This window comes from Cyprinus carpio, chromosome A6, assembly GCF_018340385.1.
Source record: "Cyprinus carpio isolate SPL01 chromosome A6, ASM1834038v1, whole genome shotgun sequence".
Classification (NCBI taxonomy): domain Eukaryota; kingdom Metazoa; phylum Chordata; class Actinopteri; order Cypriniformes; family Cyprinidae; genus Cyprinus; species Cyprinus carpio.
Window position 1 is genome coordinate 6,523,269 of NC_056577.1, and position 15,953 is coordinate 6,539,221.

General features: G+C 37.2%; 2 protein-coding genes and 1 long non-coding RNA gene across 4 annotated transcripts; all 3 read left to right on the top strand.

The window, feature by feature from the left end:
* Window positions 1–415: 415 nt before the first annotated feature.
* Window positions 416–9,027, top strand: sec23b (SEC23 homolog B, coat complex II component). The gene is made up of 19 exons (XM_042757678.1): window positions 416–593; window positions 1,685–1,916; window positions 2,520–2,577; window positions 2,688–2,774; window positions 3,462–3,698; window positions 3,820–3,902; window positions 4,023–4,167; window positions 4,772–4,930; window positions 5,050–5,165; window positions 5,258–5,381; window positions 5,739–5,819; window positions 5,928–6,017; window positions 6,105–6,211; window positions 6,543–6,696; window positions 6,832–6,909; window positions 7,253–7,414; window positions 7,503–7,589; window positions 7,883–8,104; window positions 8,203–9,027. Exons 2-19 carry the CDS (start codon window positions 1,696–1,698, stop codon window positions 8,290–8,292), a joined length of 2,301 nt encoding a protein of 766 aa, XP_042613612.1. The 5' UTR covers window positions 416–593; window positions 1,685–1,695; the 3' UTR covers window positions 8,293–9,027.
* Window positions 9,028–9,924: 897 nt separating this feature from the next.
* Window positions 9,925–10,939, top strand: LOC122145224. The gene is made up of 2 exons (XR_006160172.1): window positions 9,925–10,140; window positions 10,383–10,939. It is a non-coding gene; the product is annotated as an uncharacterized LOC122145224 (long non-coding RNA).
* Window positions 10,940–11,855: 916 nt separating this feature from the next.
* LOC109048579 (D-aminoacyl-tRNA deacylase 1) lies at window positions 11,856–15,456 on the top strand. Of its 2 annotated transcripts, none has more exons than XM_042757683.1 (6): window positions 11,856–12,016; window positions 12,273–12,363; window positions 13,463–13,698; window positions 14,490–14,587; window positions 14,756–14,922; window positions 15,123–15,456. In XM_042757683.1, the coding sequence occupies exons 1-5, from the start codon at window positions 11,974–11,976 to the stop codon at window positions 14,909–14,911; spliced, it is 624 nt and encodes a 207-aa protein (XP_042613617.1). In that variant the 5' UTR covers window positions 11,856–11,973; the 3' UTR covers window positions 14,912–14,922; window positions 15,123–15,456. The 2 variants fall into 2 exon arrangements, with proteins under 2 accessions (XP_042613617.1, XP_042613616.1); XM_042757682.1 differs by having other exon boundaries at window positions 15,106–15,435.
* Window positions 15,457–15,953: the final 497 nt, after the last annotated feature.

Here is a 15,953-nt window from a genome sequence, read left to right on the forward strand (position 1 = left end):
CGCCATCTATGGACAAATTGAGGTACTACAGATGAATATGCTAACATTTTTATAACAGTATGTCAGACATTGACTTACGGTAAAATTAGGGTATAATGTAGACCATTTACTGTATGCATATAGGCTACATTTTATTATACAGCTGTACACTGTCCACCTTCATTGTACATTTTGATGTAAATCCTCTTACGTTACCTGTTTGTATGTAATTTTTCATTTAAAAAAATGTTCATATTGGCCTCTGAGATAGAAGAACTCTGAAAGAGAAAATAATATTAATATAGTACTGACAAATAACATTTAAAAAAAATTGCATTAACATTCTTTATCACGTTATTGAAAGTATGTGAGAAATTTGGGGTCATGTGTTTACGCAGAACTTATTTGCATCAAACGCTGCGGCGTCACGCTTCCTTGACGTCAGACGGAAGCAGCCAATCGAGGCGCACCGAGTGTGTAGTAACACGTCACTCTTCGGAGCTCCAGGAACCGGCTGGGGACGAGTCCTGGTCGACGAAGTCATTTACACTCTTCAATGGTCGTGTGGCCGCGGTTATCATATTTAATTTACTGAATTCTCATCGATTAAGAAGGTACGTCTATCGCTGTGTTCTAATAATGAAATCGCGGTTCGTTGATGTGTTAGATTCAAACCCGCAGTCCCCGGATAAGCTCGGCGGAAGTCAGTAGATTGCTGTGTGTGTGCGGGCTACACTGGTGTACCTAGCTAGCAGTATGTTTTGATATTAATGTTCGGGATCTTTAAATAATATTACTTCCCTATATCTTGTTTTCCCCTGCTTTTTTTTTTCTGTAGTATATCGAGAGTGTAGCGCGAGCTTGACCGGTAAAATGTAAATGTACTCGTGACGTCACGGAAATGTTCTTATTTTGACTAAAACATGTAAATAATGTAAAGTACTATATTGATACCAATATGTTAATACCAGTGTAATATATTTAAGAACCTTCTATCAGGTGTGTAACGTTAGTGTGCTGACCATATCTTAACAATTTGTTGGTCTCATTGAATGTTTTGTATGAGTTTTTTGTTATTTTGTGGCTTTTGACATGTACAGTCTGTCTAGTGTGGTTTGGAACAGTTAGTTCATGTCTGTCCGGGAACTCTTATCATTGTGTAACCAAACAGTCAACACAGACATAGTGTTTAGGACAGGAATGTCCAGGGATCCCTCTGATTTAGGGTTATCAGAGGCCAAAGGCTCGTCTAATACTTCGAAGTGCATTGTGTTTAGTCAGCAAACCTGGATACTGGAGTTGAGTAAGCGTTCTAGGACAGGTGTGTCCCAGCAGTGGTGCATTCAGCGTAAAAATAGCATCTGGTTTTGCTCCTCTACGCATCTACACATATCTCTGATCAACAAGTTCTTAATGACGTTTTGGGCTTGGCGAGGGAAACCACTCATGTCAAGTGACTTTGTTCAAAGATGACAGTTGCGTAAAAGAATTCCTTCTGTCACAACAAATATAAAAGAATGCAATTTCCGCTCACATTGCTGACATGGGCGAAATTGTCCTTGTCACTCTGGTATTTGCTGTTAATTTTAGGCTCAGCTATCCTACTTGTCCAGTTTTGGAGACACAGCCCATTAGGTGTGGTTTAGGGTTAAAAAGACTTGGCAGCTCACTGTTTACTCATTTCGCTGCTTCTGGTCGTTCACAGTTCACACTGTCATGGCGACCTACCAAGAGTTCATCCAACAGAACGAAGATCGAGATGGAGTACGCTGCAGTTGGAACCTCTGGCCTTCCAGCCGCCTGGAGGCCACACGGCTAGTGGTTCCTGTTTCCTGCCTCTACACCCCTCTCAAAGAGAGACCGGACCTGCCTCCGGTCCAGTACGAGCCGGTACTGTGCAGCCGGGCCAATTGTAAAGCTGTACTCAACCCACTCTGGTAAGGACTGAAGCGCTTTTCCAAGAAGCATTGAGTTCTGTTTGTTTGTCAGTATAGATAAGTATCTTGATGATATTTGATTTGGATATCGGAATTATTGATTAATTGGTGGACTGGAATTGGAATGGATTTTGAGTAACAACTTGCAGTCAATGGAAAGACAGTTCAATTAAACATTGGTGTCCTTTATTATATTTCTGTTGCTGTCCATTTAAAAACACATTAAAGCTCATGGTTGAGGGTTTTATCATGTGAACCAAATTTTGCCAGAATTGGATGTACTTTGGTCATGTCCTTTTATTTTAGGGTTAGTAAAAACGTGTTTTACTTAAGTGGAGGTTTGGGCTTTTCCTCTAGTTTTCCACAGACTTGCTAATGACATTATTTCAGAGCTTTTTAAATGTTAAAACAATCTATATAGAGAGTTATTTCCCAACATTGTCATTGTGTTAACTGGATCAGGTTAGTTAAATGCTAATTGTTTCCTTTAACCGCTGTGACTAAAGAAAGATAATTGTTTCTCTCTATGTGCTGATGACTTGCATTAAAAAGGCTTTGTCATAGATAAGTTTAGAGTCTGTAACGCTTGATTTCCTTTTGTAGTCAAGTGGACTTCAGAGCTAAGATATGGGCCTGCAACTTCTGCTTCCAGAGGAACTCTGTGAGTATACATTACTGAAACTCATTTTCAGTCTTGGCTTTTCTCCATGTGCTTCTCTAACTTCAGTCACACCTGTCACTGTGAGTAAATATTAATCTATTTCTTCACAGTTTCCTCCATCATACGCTGGCATTTCAGAAGTGAATCAGCCCGCAGAACTAATGCCTCAGTTCTCCACCATTGAGTACATAGTGCAGGTAAATTTACATTTACTCTGTACTGTACATAGGCATATTCTACTGAACAAACATATAGACTTACTACAACTCCTTTAGCTCACAGATAGCTGCTCGTCAAAAGCCACGTTGTCATTCTGTCATGAAACTAGTTCAGTGTATTTTTAAACCGTTTAAATAAATAGTTTTCCTTGCAGTTTAAGTTATAATTATATACACTTACATTCAGAAGAAGTATTTGCTCACCAAGGCTGCACTTATTTGAGTAGCAATACAGTAAAATAGTAATATTGTGAAATATTTCTTTTTTTAATATATCAAAGCTGTATTTTCAGCTTCATTTCTCCAGTCTTCAGTGTCACACGATCCTTCAGAAATCATTCTAATTTGATGATTTGGTGCTTAATAAACATTTCTTATTATTTTTTTCAGTATATTTTGATGAATAAACAGTTCAAAAGGGAACATAATTTATTTAAAATACAAAATCTTTACTGACACTTTTCTTTCATCAGTTTAATTTGTCCATGCTGAATAAAAACATTTCTTAAAAAAAAATTCTAACTCCAAACTTTTGAACCATAATGTATATATTAATATTTAAAATGTATCAAAATAAATAAATGAATGAAATCAAAGCATTTGTTTATAAATAACAGTATGTAATATTTTAATTACCATTATGTAACCTGATTTATTTCTCTTCAGCGTGGACCTCCAACTCCTCTTATCTTCCTCTATGTGGTGGACACATGTCTGGAGGAGGAAGACCTCCAGGCCCTGAAAGAATCCCTTCAGATGTCTCTGAGTCTCTTGCCGCCCAACGCCCTGGTGGGTCTCATCACCTTCGGCCGCATGATTCAGGTCCATGAGCTCAGCTGCGAAGGTATCGCCAAGAGCTTCGTCTTCCGTGGCACAAAAGAGCTCACGCCCAAACAGATACAGGTCAGTGATCTATATTTACTGTGTTTGATTTACCAATCATAGAACTATAAAATAGCTTATAAGTGACCGGATAAAACCAGAATTGTCAGTGAAATTGATCAGGTGCGTCATCTGTTTGCAGGAGATGCTGGGACTGATGAAGCCAGCCACCTCTGGACAGCAAGGCAAACCACTGGCCCCACATGACACTGCTGCTTCCTGCAGGTATGAGATGGTCATCCGTCACTCTCCTTAGCATGCAAGTTAGAAGCGAACAGAAGCCTTTACATAAGAAGGTAATGTACATGAAGGCAGTTGTGCTCATTTCCTTTGCACCTGTTTTAGATTTTTGCAGCCTGTGGAAGCAGTAGACATGAACCTGACCGACCTTCTGGGGGAGTTGCAGAGAGACCCCTGGCCTGTTCCTCAGGGGAAAAGACCGCTCCGTTCCACCGGCATCGCCCTTTCTATTGCTATAGGCCTACTGGAGGTACAGGACATTACTCATTTAAAAGCTCATCTTGTATGTCATAATAAAATCTCTGTATGACTGAAGAGAAAAAGCTGGATGTATCGGTAAAACTCAGGAAACGCTCAGTTTTAGGTGATTATATTCAGAAATATACCCTTAGAGCTTTTGCACATCTTCCCTGAACCAGTTTTCCACTACACTGCAGGAGATAATTCTTGAAGAGATTGTTTTCCTTTCATTAGTGAGTTCAAATTGGCAACGTGTCGGTAAAGCTGGCTGTGAGATTCAAAGTCCGCTTCAGCTGTCATGTCATATCAGAAGAGTTGTACCTAGTACTTGACCCAGCCATTATTCTTACATAACTCTAAAGATAAGATTCAGATTACCTACTGCACTCTTGAGTTTGTTTGATAATAAGTCTAGCATGACTGATTTTACTTTAGCATGCATTATACCCTGTAAAATATAGTTCATAATATATGTGGAAAAAGCTACCTAATGTAGTTGAAACTGGAATGCACACTGTGACAATTAACTAAATCCACTAAGATTCAGTTTTGAAAATATTAAATACAAATTGGACTTTCATTCATTCAGTTTCTCTCTGTCATTCTGTTTGTAGGGCACTTTCCCTAACACAGGGGCCCGTGTGATGCTGTTCACCGGTGGCCCCCCAACACAGGGGCCCGGCATGGTGGTGGGAGATGAACTGAAGACCCCCATCCGCTCCTGGCACGACATTCAGAAAGACAACGCTCGCCATCTGAAGAAGGCCACTAAGGTGATTACAGATCTTAGTTAAAGGATCTGGTGATAAACTCTTTATATTCATGGTTTTCTATAAACATTCTGTTCCTTTGCTGAAAAGCTAACTAAGAATTTCTGTTTCCATCTATTTAGTATTATGAGGCTCTCGCAAACCGTGCAGCAGTAAACGGACACAGCGTTGACATCTACGCCTGTGCACTGGATCAGACGGGACTGCTGGAGATTAAATGTCTATCCAACCTCACAGGGTGAGCGATGATTGAAGATCATTGATCTTAATATATCTTACATGCCATTTAATGTCCTCAATATCAACAGATTATTTCTGGTTTCGTTATAGGGGCCACATTGTCATGGGCGATTCCTTCAACACATCTCTGTTCAAGCAGACCTTCCAAAGAGTCTTCAGCAAAGACTACAATGGAGAGTTTCGCATGGCTTTTGGTGGTACTTTGGAAGTGAAGGTAACATATTTTGACTTGAACTAAAAGTTAAGGGAATGAAATTAATAGTTTTCTTCAGCAAGGCTGCATTAAATTTATCAAAAGTGACAGTAAAGATATTATAATGTTACAGAATATTTGCATTATAATAACAAACACAAATAATTACAACATACAAAAACATAATAAAAAAAATGAAACTATAACACAAAATCAAAAAAATACAATTATCAAAAAAATACCAAAACAAACTTAATTAATGGGTGCTGGAAATTCAGCTTTGCATCACAAGAATGAAAACAGTTTGCAACAGTATGTTATGACAGTAACCCAGAGTCATATTCAACCCTCTAAACCTATTTGCCTTTTTCTTATCAGACCTCAAGAGAGCTGAAGGTATCTGGTGCGATTGGGCCATGTGTGTCCCTAAACACCAAAGGACCCTGTGTTTCAGACAATGTAAGTCCCAATCATCTAACTTCCCATTTCATGCCAGCTTTTGCACTGGATTCCAATAGGACTTCACACATGTGTACACATACGTGAGAATGTTTTTGTTTTTCACAGGAAATGGGTGTTGGAGGAACATGCCAGTGGAAGATTTGTAGTCTCACACCTGCCACCACCCTGGCCCTGTACTTTGAAGTAGTAAATCAGGTATGTTGTTATAGAATTATCAGTTCTTTGAGAGCTTATGTTTACGCTGATGTATCAATAACACTGGTATGTTATACATTTTTGTAGCACAACGCCCCAGTTCCTCAGGGTGGAAGAGGAGCTATTCAGTTTGTTACGCAATACCAGCACTCAAATACACAGCGGCGGATCCGTGTCACCACCATTGCCAGGAAGTGAGTCTTAGTTTCAGCTTTCAACCTCACAAAATTCTGTTATGAGTAGATATTATATTGAAATCAAGGTCTTGGTTGTTTCTTTGATTTATAAGATTGTGCCATTTATTGATATCAACTTTGATATTGTTCAAAGAGGGTGTCTAAAGTAATCTAAAGTCAACATATCTCATGTTTCCATGTGCTATTTGTGTTCGCTGTAGCTCAAAATAGATTTAACTGCGTAAATATGCATAGTTTTGAATAGCTCTTCGGTAGCTCAAATTCTTGAGTGTTCAATTTGTGCGTCATTCGTTCTCGACAAACCGGTTCTTTCTGTTGTCACACCTAGTTGGGCTGACGCACAGTCCCAGATCCAGCATATCGAGTCGTCATTTGATCAGGAGGCGTCTGCCGTTCTCATGGCCCGGCTCGGCGTTTTCAAGGCAGAGTCAGAGGAGGGGCCTGACGTTCTCCGCTGGCTAGACAGGCAGCTCATTCGCTTGGTGAGTGTCACGGCTATTTAGAAGGAAATGTAGGTCATTGCCTCCATTCAGAAGACAAATCATTGAGCCATTATTATAATAATGAATGCAGAAGTTGCATCACACTCATGTTTTGTGTTTGTTGTTTGGTTTCAGTGTCAGAAGTTTGGCCAGTTCAGTAAAGATGATCCAAACTCCTTCAGACTGTCTGAATCTCTCTCGCTGTACCCACAGGTAAAACACAGACTCCTTCAGATAAACGCTGATATTTGTGATCAGACCGGGTTCTTTAAACACGTTTTAAAAATAATTCCTAATTTGCATTTATTGATATATCAGTGCATATGTATATATTGAATAAATCATGCCTTGAGTATTTTAAACATTTGCAATTGAATGTGTGCATGTTTAAATACCTAAATGAGATTGATACATGAAAGGTGCATGGTTTATTTTAAGATTGAACTGTTTGGACATAGAATGTTCATTTGTGCAGGTTTTGATTTTAAAAACTCATTTTTTGAGAACATCACATTTCTAATATTAATACTTGTCTATTTTTTATTTTTTTTGACAGTTCATGTTCCACTTGAGGAGATCCCCATTCCTGCAGGTGTTCAATAACAGTCCGGATGAGTCGTCCTACTACAGGCATCATTTTGTGCGTCAGGATCTGACGCAGTCGCTCATAATGATACAGCCCATCCTCTACTCCTACTCTTTCTACGGCCCTCCAGAGGTGATTTGAAACCCATCCATGCAAGATTATAGTGCAGAATGCTGTGTAATTCAGCTCGTACTCATCTCATATTTGTCTGGTTTTGTAGCCCGTTCTTCTGGACAGCAGCAGCATCCTTCCTGATCGCATTCTGTTGATGGACACCTTCTTCCAGTTGGTGATTTACCACGGAGAGGTACGAATCAAATGCTTGTATTATGTACAAATTCTTTAGATAGTGATTTCTAAGGAAATCAAAATCTTGAATCTTACCCATGAAATATACATGCGACCTTAAAATCTGGCCAAAATGACATGTCTCAGAAGGACAGATAATACTGCGCTTGTGATGCCTAAAAATGTTTACTAGGTAGGCAGCTCACTAGATTTTGAATCCGAACTGTTATTTTCAGGACGTTCCTCAAATGTTAAATAATGTTTATGAGAGTTTTGTTCCGTTTACTGATGGTGTTATTCTCATCTTCACAGACTATCGCTCAGTGGAGGAAGGCTGGATACCAGGAGATGGCAGAGTATGAGAACTTCAAGCAGCTGCTTCAGGCTCCTCTGGATGACGCTCAGGAGATCTTGCAGACACGCTTCCCCATGCCCAGATACATCGACACCGAGCACGGAGGTTCACAGGCCCGCTTCCTCCTCTCCAAAGTCAACCCCTCCCAGACCCACAACAACCTCTACGCCTGGGGCCAGGTACACACCTTTAGCTCCGATGCAGCGTTATGTCTTTCTAGATGCTTGAAATGAATTCAGTGTTGTCTGATCTCTAATATTATATCTCCTCCTTGTAGGAGTCAGGAGCTCCAATCCTCACAGACGACGTCAGTCTGCAAGTTTTTATGGACCATCTCAAGAAGCTGGCTGTTTCAAGTTCAGCATAAACTTTCTGCAGAAGATCAGTGAAGGATGTACATTTAGAGAGTTGAAGGAAAGAAACTTTTGACAATCTTCTGGAAAAACTTCATATCCAACCTTGACACAACAAAGTGCGTCTCACTGTTTGTTTAGGAGGTCTTCCAGAGAAACGGTTATTGGATGTTTTCTAATTCTCATCTACACGAGTAATTATGATTTGTCTGTCTTGTTTGTTTGCTTATTTAATTAATTTAGTTTGGTTTGTGTCTAACAGAAAGTGTTACATGTCAAACTTTAATAACATTACATCTGATTTCCCAGAGAGAGAATGTTTTCTGCCATCATGATGCTTGTGTCGCTCTTTCCCCAAGCATGTGTAGACTGAAATTCCTGTTAATGCTTATTTGCAAGAATCCTCTTGTCCGTTTGTTCTTTTTTGTTTTGCACAGATTGACAGTCTTCTCACTTTCATGAACCGTACCTGTGATCTGCTCACTTGCGGAGAGAAACAGTAGTTTATAGTCCTGTTCCTCCAGTCCTGTAATTAAATTAAATGAATGTTATGTATGTAAAGAATTTAAATGTGACTTGTGACCCACATTCCAGTTTTATCTTGATCTACAATTATGAACTAATGCTATGCATAATATTTATAGTGAAAATATCTTGTAGGTTTACTTCATTTCAAAGGTAAAGACGAAGTTGAGCACCTTGAAAGTGCAAACTCTGGTCTTGATCTAAAATAAAACATTACAAATCAACACGACTGAGGCATTTGTACCTATTTATATCAGAATTTTATGTCAGATGAAATGTGGAATCATTAAAATAAAAAGAAAAACTTTGTACTTATTCACAGTATTATCATTTAACTGTAAATTTCACAATATTATTTGTTATTTGACCATACAATTCTTTTTTTTTATTATAAAATATATGTGAACACCTTTTTGTGAGTAATTTACTTTCTTTTTTAACAAGATCAATCTATCTATCAATATATCATAATTTCATTCATTATATTTAATAACTATTTTTTTTTATTATAGAACATCATTACAATATCATTAGATGTTAATTAAAGTTACAGGTGAGTATCTTAAGTTAAATAATGTTACAGGATACAGCTTTTTTTAAAAGACAGAAACTAAAGAGGAGACGACACAGCTAGTTATCGAACTTTAGATTAATGGAGTCTGGCGTCCTCTAGTGGACCGGAAATAAAAACTCTAGACTGGATACAATATTTGGGCACCTCGAAAGGGCGCTTGGCTGTTTGTCAAACAGAATATTAGACTCCCATTTAAATCCAGTGTTTTGGTGACTGAACTCTACATTCTATTAAATGTATTAATAGCAATGATTGTTAAATGACATTCAAATAAATATTTATGAAATGTTTCAACAAAATCCACTCATCTAATCACAAACAGCTGCGATTGGATTATTTTAGCCAGCGCTGAGAAAAGTAACAGAAACCAGGTGACCGTGCTTTTATTTAATACTTAATCAAAGACCTGGACAATTTTTTTTTCTCTGAATAATTGCATTTTTAGTAGTATTTGAATTCATTTGAATTAATAGAATTTGAATTAATTCAATAAATTAATTTAAGCAAGACGAAGTCTTTAATCGCACTCGTTCTGATTGGTCACTTTTCTAACAAGGAAGTCAAGTGACACCACGAGCAGCAGCAGCGTCCTTGTGAATGCTGCCAGCTCCTTTATTTAATATACTAAATTTTTGACATAGTATTGCAGATATGAAGATAGATCCTGTAAAATGGAACCGGAATGCGTCACTGGCCTATGCTGTTGGTGTATGGACCATGCTTGGTTACGCATATTACAAATACACGCTCGGAAGCGACAAAGGTGAATTATAATAGGACATTATAGCGTTATAATTCCGCCGTAATTTGCATCGAAAGTATTAAATTAATCTGCAAGACGTTTTGACTTATCATGTATCATAGCAGCTAAAAAAAAATTACAGTGGGAATTTTTATAGCTACTTAATAAATGATAATGTGTCATAATTTCAAAACTGCATGTAATGTATTTTTGCACATAATGTAATGTTACTGTTTTTGTTTGTTTGTTTGGTTGGTTTTTAGTTGAAAAGGTCGTCGAAGACAACAGTCCTAATGTGAAGATATATGAAACAAAACACACTCGAACCACAGTTATCTATAAGGACTCTGAAGATTCTGTGCCATACACCACAATGCTTTTAAACTTCTTCAAAGGTACATCTGGGAGTTCTCAAGAGAGTGAAAAACAAGAAGAAGAGAAATGAGCTGACTGTTTGTTTTGGTTTTTCTGACAAAAGATTAATTGTCATATTTTAAAATGAAATTAAAAAACACAATGTATGTTTTGGGACACTGAACTGAGCTGCAGTTGAGGTTTTCTCGCCCTCAGGCCATCCAGAATATAGATGAGTTAGCTTCTGGTGAGCATTACATCACTTGCTCACCAATGGATCCTCTGCAGTGAATGGGTGCCATCAAAATGAGAGTCCAAACAGCTGATAAAAACATCACAATAATCCACACGACTCCAATCCATCAATTTATATCATGTAACATGAAAAGCTGCCTGTTTGTAATAAACACCCTTAATACTGTGCTTTTTATTTGAAAAAGAGCTGGAAATACAATTTTGGGGGGGGGGGGGGGGGGGAAGATGTATACAGGGTTCCTACGCAGTTTGGAAAAGTGTGGAATTTGATTTTTAGTAATTTCCAGATCTGGGAAAAGTATTGAAAAAAGAAAGCAGAGTATGGAAAAATATTTTTGCCCCTATTTAGTTTTCTGCAATAGAAAATTAAGAATTTAATTTAAAAAAAAAATGAATCATACAAGAAGTGTGTTTTTCGTGGCAGCTGTTTAAAGATTCTTTGGTGATTGTTAAACCCTAACAAGGTGCACTTTTTCATTAAGCAAAAATGAAGGTTATAAGTGTTTTGGGTTTCTTCTCAAAATATTCTTAGCACTGTATTACAGAGCCTTTAAAAGGATCTTTGCAAAAATCAGCCTATTTCACGGAGCGGTTTATTGGTCACCACAGAGTATATGATAAAGCAGACTTAAGACCTTGAAATGTTACACACTTCCCTAAAGAAAGACAAGTTTTGAACACATTCTTTTTTATAGACCCTTGAACTTGGCAAGAAAGACAACTTGTTGTGTGTTGGTGTGTTTATTGAAATGTCTTTTTTAATGTTTATGTAATATTATTAGGGTTTTGTTTTGAATCATGTTGATTTGCACTAACTAACAGAGAGCTGAAACAGGCTTTAAGGTAGGGTGGTGTTGTGGTTTTAACATAGCTGTGAATTACACGACCAGTCAAATGTTTGGCCGCACCTACACATACCATTACTACTTTACACATTTGAGAATAATAGTAAGGTCCTTAAAACTACCAACACAAATTTTATACAAACTTTCAATGTTTTTTTTTTGTTTGTTTGTTTGTTTGTTTGTTTGTTTGTTTTTTTCAGTACCCAATTAAATAAGTTATAGTCAGGAATATATTTCAAGGGAATTAATCATTCTAAATAAAAAATAAATGCTTTATTTTATTTTCGTCCACGAGGGAGTGGAAGCATCAGTGTGCGCATGCGCTCAGAGGGGCGGGGCTTCGTAGAGCCCGGAAGATCATAAAGTGTTCGAGTGTGACACATGATTACAAACCAAAACAATGAAGGCGATCGTTCAAAGAGTAACGAAGGCAAGCGTAACAGGTACGGCACAAATCTCATCATTTCACAGACAATCTTGCTGTCACCTTGTAATACTGTCGGTTAATTTACTGAAACGATAATGAAAGCGGCTTACAGGCATTATACACTGCTGTCATGCGCGCTCCATGCTTTATCACCTTCACATCACTGACTTATTAGCCACATTCGAAATGTGCGTTTTAAAATATATAGTCTATGCATTAGATCTAACTGTTCAGATCAGCACTAAGTATCCCTCACGCACTCTCTGAAACAGTTGGGGAGGAGCAGATCAGTTCCATTGGCAGAGGACTCTGCGTCTTACTTGGCATCTCAGTGGTGGACACGCAGAAGGATGTTGACTACATGTAAGTACTGATGTCTGGCCGAAAACAAGTTTTGGCAGTGAGTTCATCTAATATAATATCATATATCAAATAACAATTATTATTTTTATTATGAATAATAAATTGCATTCATTACAATTTGTGAATGCAATTTATTCATTAGTATTTAAAATATTAATATTAAAACATGGTCTATTTTGGAGATCAGATACTTAATTCATAAAACCATCCTGAAACATCCTGAAAGTGTGGTGCATATTTAGGCATGGATCTTAGAAAAGTATTGGCATGTGTGATTTTTCTGTTATATCCCAAAAATGTTGCACTGAAGCTTATGTACTTTTACATTTAGTCATTTAGCAGACACTTTTATCCAAATGAGGACAATGAAAGCAATCAAAATCAACAAAAGAGCAATGATATATTATGTACTGATACTTGTTACCTGAAATAATTTCACAGCTGATTTGACAGTTTTCAATTCTGTATTGGTGTTTATAAAATCGACAACTGTGTTGCATTCACAGCTGTCATCCATCTTCAGCAACGACTGTAATTAAAGTATATTGCTTCAGGTCCAAAACTGTGTTGTTGTGACTGGATATCACATCGCTTGGATGAGCGGCCACAGTTCAAATACAGTTTAAACTGAAACAGATGTAATTTGAATGTAAAAGTTGAGAAGGGAGTGTGATTTGATCAGCTTGTAAATTCAGTTAAATTGACAAAAAGAGAAAAGATCGCATTGACTTGAATGAAAGTACTTGTTTTTGAAAGAAGTCTCACCAAAGCTGTGTTTATTTGATCAAAAACTGAATGTGAGCTGTTGATACAATTTAAAATGACCGTTTTGTATTTGAATAGCTTTTAAAATGTTATTTATTCCTTTGATGCAAAGCTGAGTTTTCAGAAGCCATTACTCCAGTCTTCAGTGTCACATGATCCTTCAGAAATCATTCTAATAGCCTATGCTGATTAGAATTAATTTACACAAAAAGAACGAAAATGTACTTCCTTTTTCGATGGAACACTAAATGAGATGTTTTGAAGAATGTTCATGCTGCTCTTTTCATTTTCATGCCGCTCACAGTGACCATATCTGTATGACGTTGTTTATCAGGGTACGTAAGATCCTTAACTTGCGTGTGTTTGAGGATGAGAACGGCCGTGCCTGGAGCAGCAGCGTGATGGACAGAGAGCTGGAGGTGTTGTGTGTGAGTCAGTTCACTCTGCAGTGTATCCTCAAGGGAAATAAGCCTGATTTCCACTCTGCCATGCCGGCTGAACTGGCCCAGCCCTTCTACAACAACATGCTGGAGCAGCTGAGGGAAGCCTATAAACCAGAACTCATCAAAGGTGAGGCTAGACCAGCCGACTGTTGAAGGTTTCATTTGTCTAATTAGGATTTGCCTGTCGTTTAAGGTATTTGCTACATTAAATGGATAGTAAATTATTTACTCGCTTATATTGTTCCAAACCTGTAGAACACAAAAGGACACATTTTGTTTTCAGTGTTTTATGTGGGTTAGTGGTGAGTTTGTGGCTGAACTGTTCCTTCAATTCTATTAGTCACTGATACACTAATCAAACGGTAATGTACAATTTTATCTAGTAAGAGAACAGCTAGAATAGTGGTTCTCCAATTAACTTATTAATCTAATTTATTATAATAAAACATTTCATAAATGAATAACGTTTTATATTTAAGAATTGTATTTATTGTATTACTTGCATTAAAATGACTAAATTAATATGTATCAGTGTTATTAAGGGAAATAAATAGAATTGTTTGCTTATTGAGTTGATTTTGTTTCTGTATGTATAAATTATGTTTAATATTAATGTTATATGTAAGTGTCTTTAATATAAAACACTAAATAAAGTATTCTACTTTAATTTGTTTTCTGATAATTTAGTTTAATAATTGAATACCTGATTCAAAACAGAGTCCCAGTAAAAGAAATTAATTTTTTACATGACTTATGAAGGTTAACACATTTACTTGTAATAAAATTACTAAATTAACATATAATGAAAAAGATTTCATATACTTAAACTTAATTGAAATGCTAAAAACATTGATTTTTATTTTTTTCCACAAGGCTAGAGTGTTGGTTTTAATTCACACAGCTTGTTTTGTGTTGTAGATGGGCAGTTTGGTGCAAAGATGCAAGTACACATTCAAAACGATGGACCTGTGACCATTCACCTGGAGTCTCCTGCTGGCCCTACAGACCCTAAACTGGTATCCAGCTTTGATTTGCAAGGAAATACATGCCTTAAAATGATCTTCTACAGAAACTGTAAAATCTTTAGTTCTGATTACTGCATGAATTGTTTTGGGACTCTATAAACCCATTAATCTGTTTACCTCTCTTCGTTTTTTTTTTTTTTTTTTTTTTTTATACTTCAGCTGTCTAAACAGGAGAAGCAACAGCAGCGGAAAGAAAAAACAAGGTCAAAAGGCCCTTCGGAGTCCAGCAGAGAAAAGGCAGCGCTGCGCTCGAAAGCAGACCCCAGCGCCAGCAGCGGAGCAGATGGAGATGTGTCCTCTGAACGGGAATCATAGAGTACTTCACGGTACACTTACAACCACAGGCATACCTCTAGTGTCTTATTTATCATAATTCAGTGATTGAGACATTATTATAAGCAGTTTTTAATGTTAATGAATCAAGCTCCAGGGGTTATTCTTTGGAGATTGACACTAAATAGCAGAGTCTGCTCATTGTATTTCTTTGTTTTTGTTTTGTTTTTTTAAAGGTTTTTTCAACTTGCAGATCAGTCCAGCTTCCAGTGGAATGCTGCTGTCTTCAGGGATGTCTCTCAGTGCAGCTCATACCACTTATTACTGTCCCTGTCGAATGCCCCGTCTGATTTTCTTCTGAAACTTGGAGAACAAGCGGCAGCTCCACAGTTACCAGTAGAAAAAGACTCGGGCACATATCAGTGGTATTTTAGCACCACTTTAAACACAATATCTGAATATTTACTATGCCATCTAATTTATTTAAATGTATACATCTCTGTGATGTGTTTTAATAAAAAAGGAAAAGAAAAATGCATTACATACTTATTGCATAGCTGAAAAGTAGTTGTTCTTTTTATATAATGCCATCATATTTAAAAATGCTGTTTAGATCTACAAATCTGAATCATTATTTGCAAATATATTTTCTATTACTACAAAGCTAGTGCCAGTAATTAGGGAGACTTGAGTTTATAATCTTATAATACAGTGTTAGTGACCAACTTACAAAAGGACAAAGGAGCTTTTGTGAGGTTACCTGCTTTATTGCATTGGACTGCAGGAAGAAAAAAAGCTAAGAGGATTATTCCTAAATGTGAAAAATGGATGTGGACCTGCCCAATTTGATAAAAGGGGGAAAAAGCATAATGATTAAATTACACTTTGAAAGGATATTGTCCAGTATGAGAAGTTAGAGTTAACAGATAACTGATATCTCACTTTGTGACATAATGAGTGCTTAACTCCGCCTCCGCAGAGGAAGACCAACGTCTGCTTCTACATCACTGCCTGTTTAGCCCCGCCCACTGATTTGCGCATGTAGTCTAAATAACTAGAGAGACAAACGCAGCTCTATGCAGAA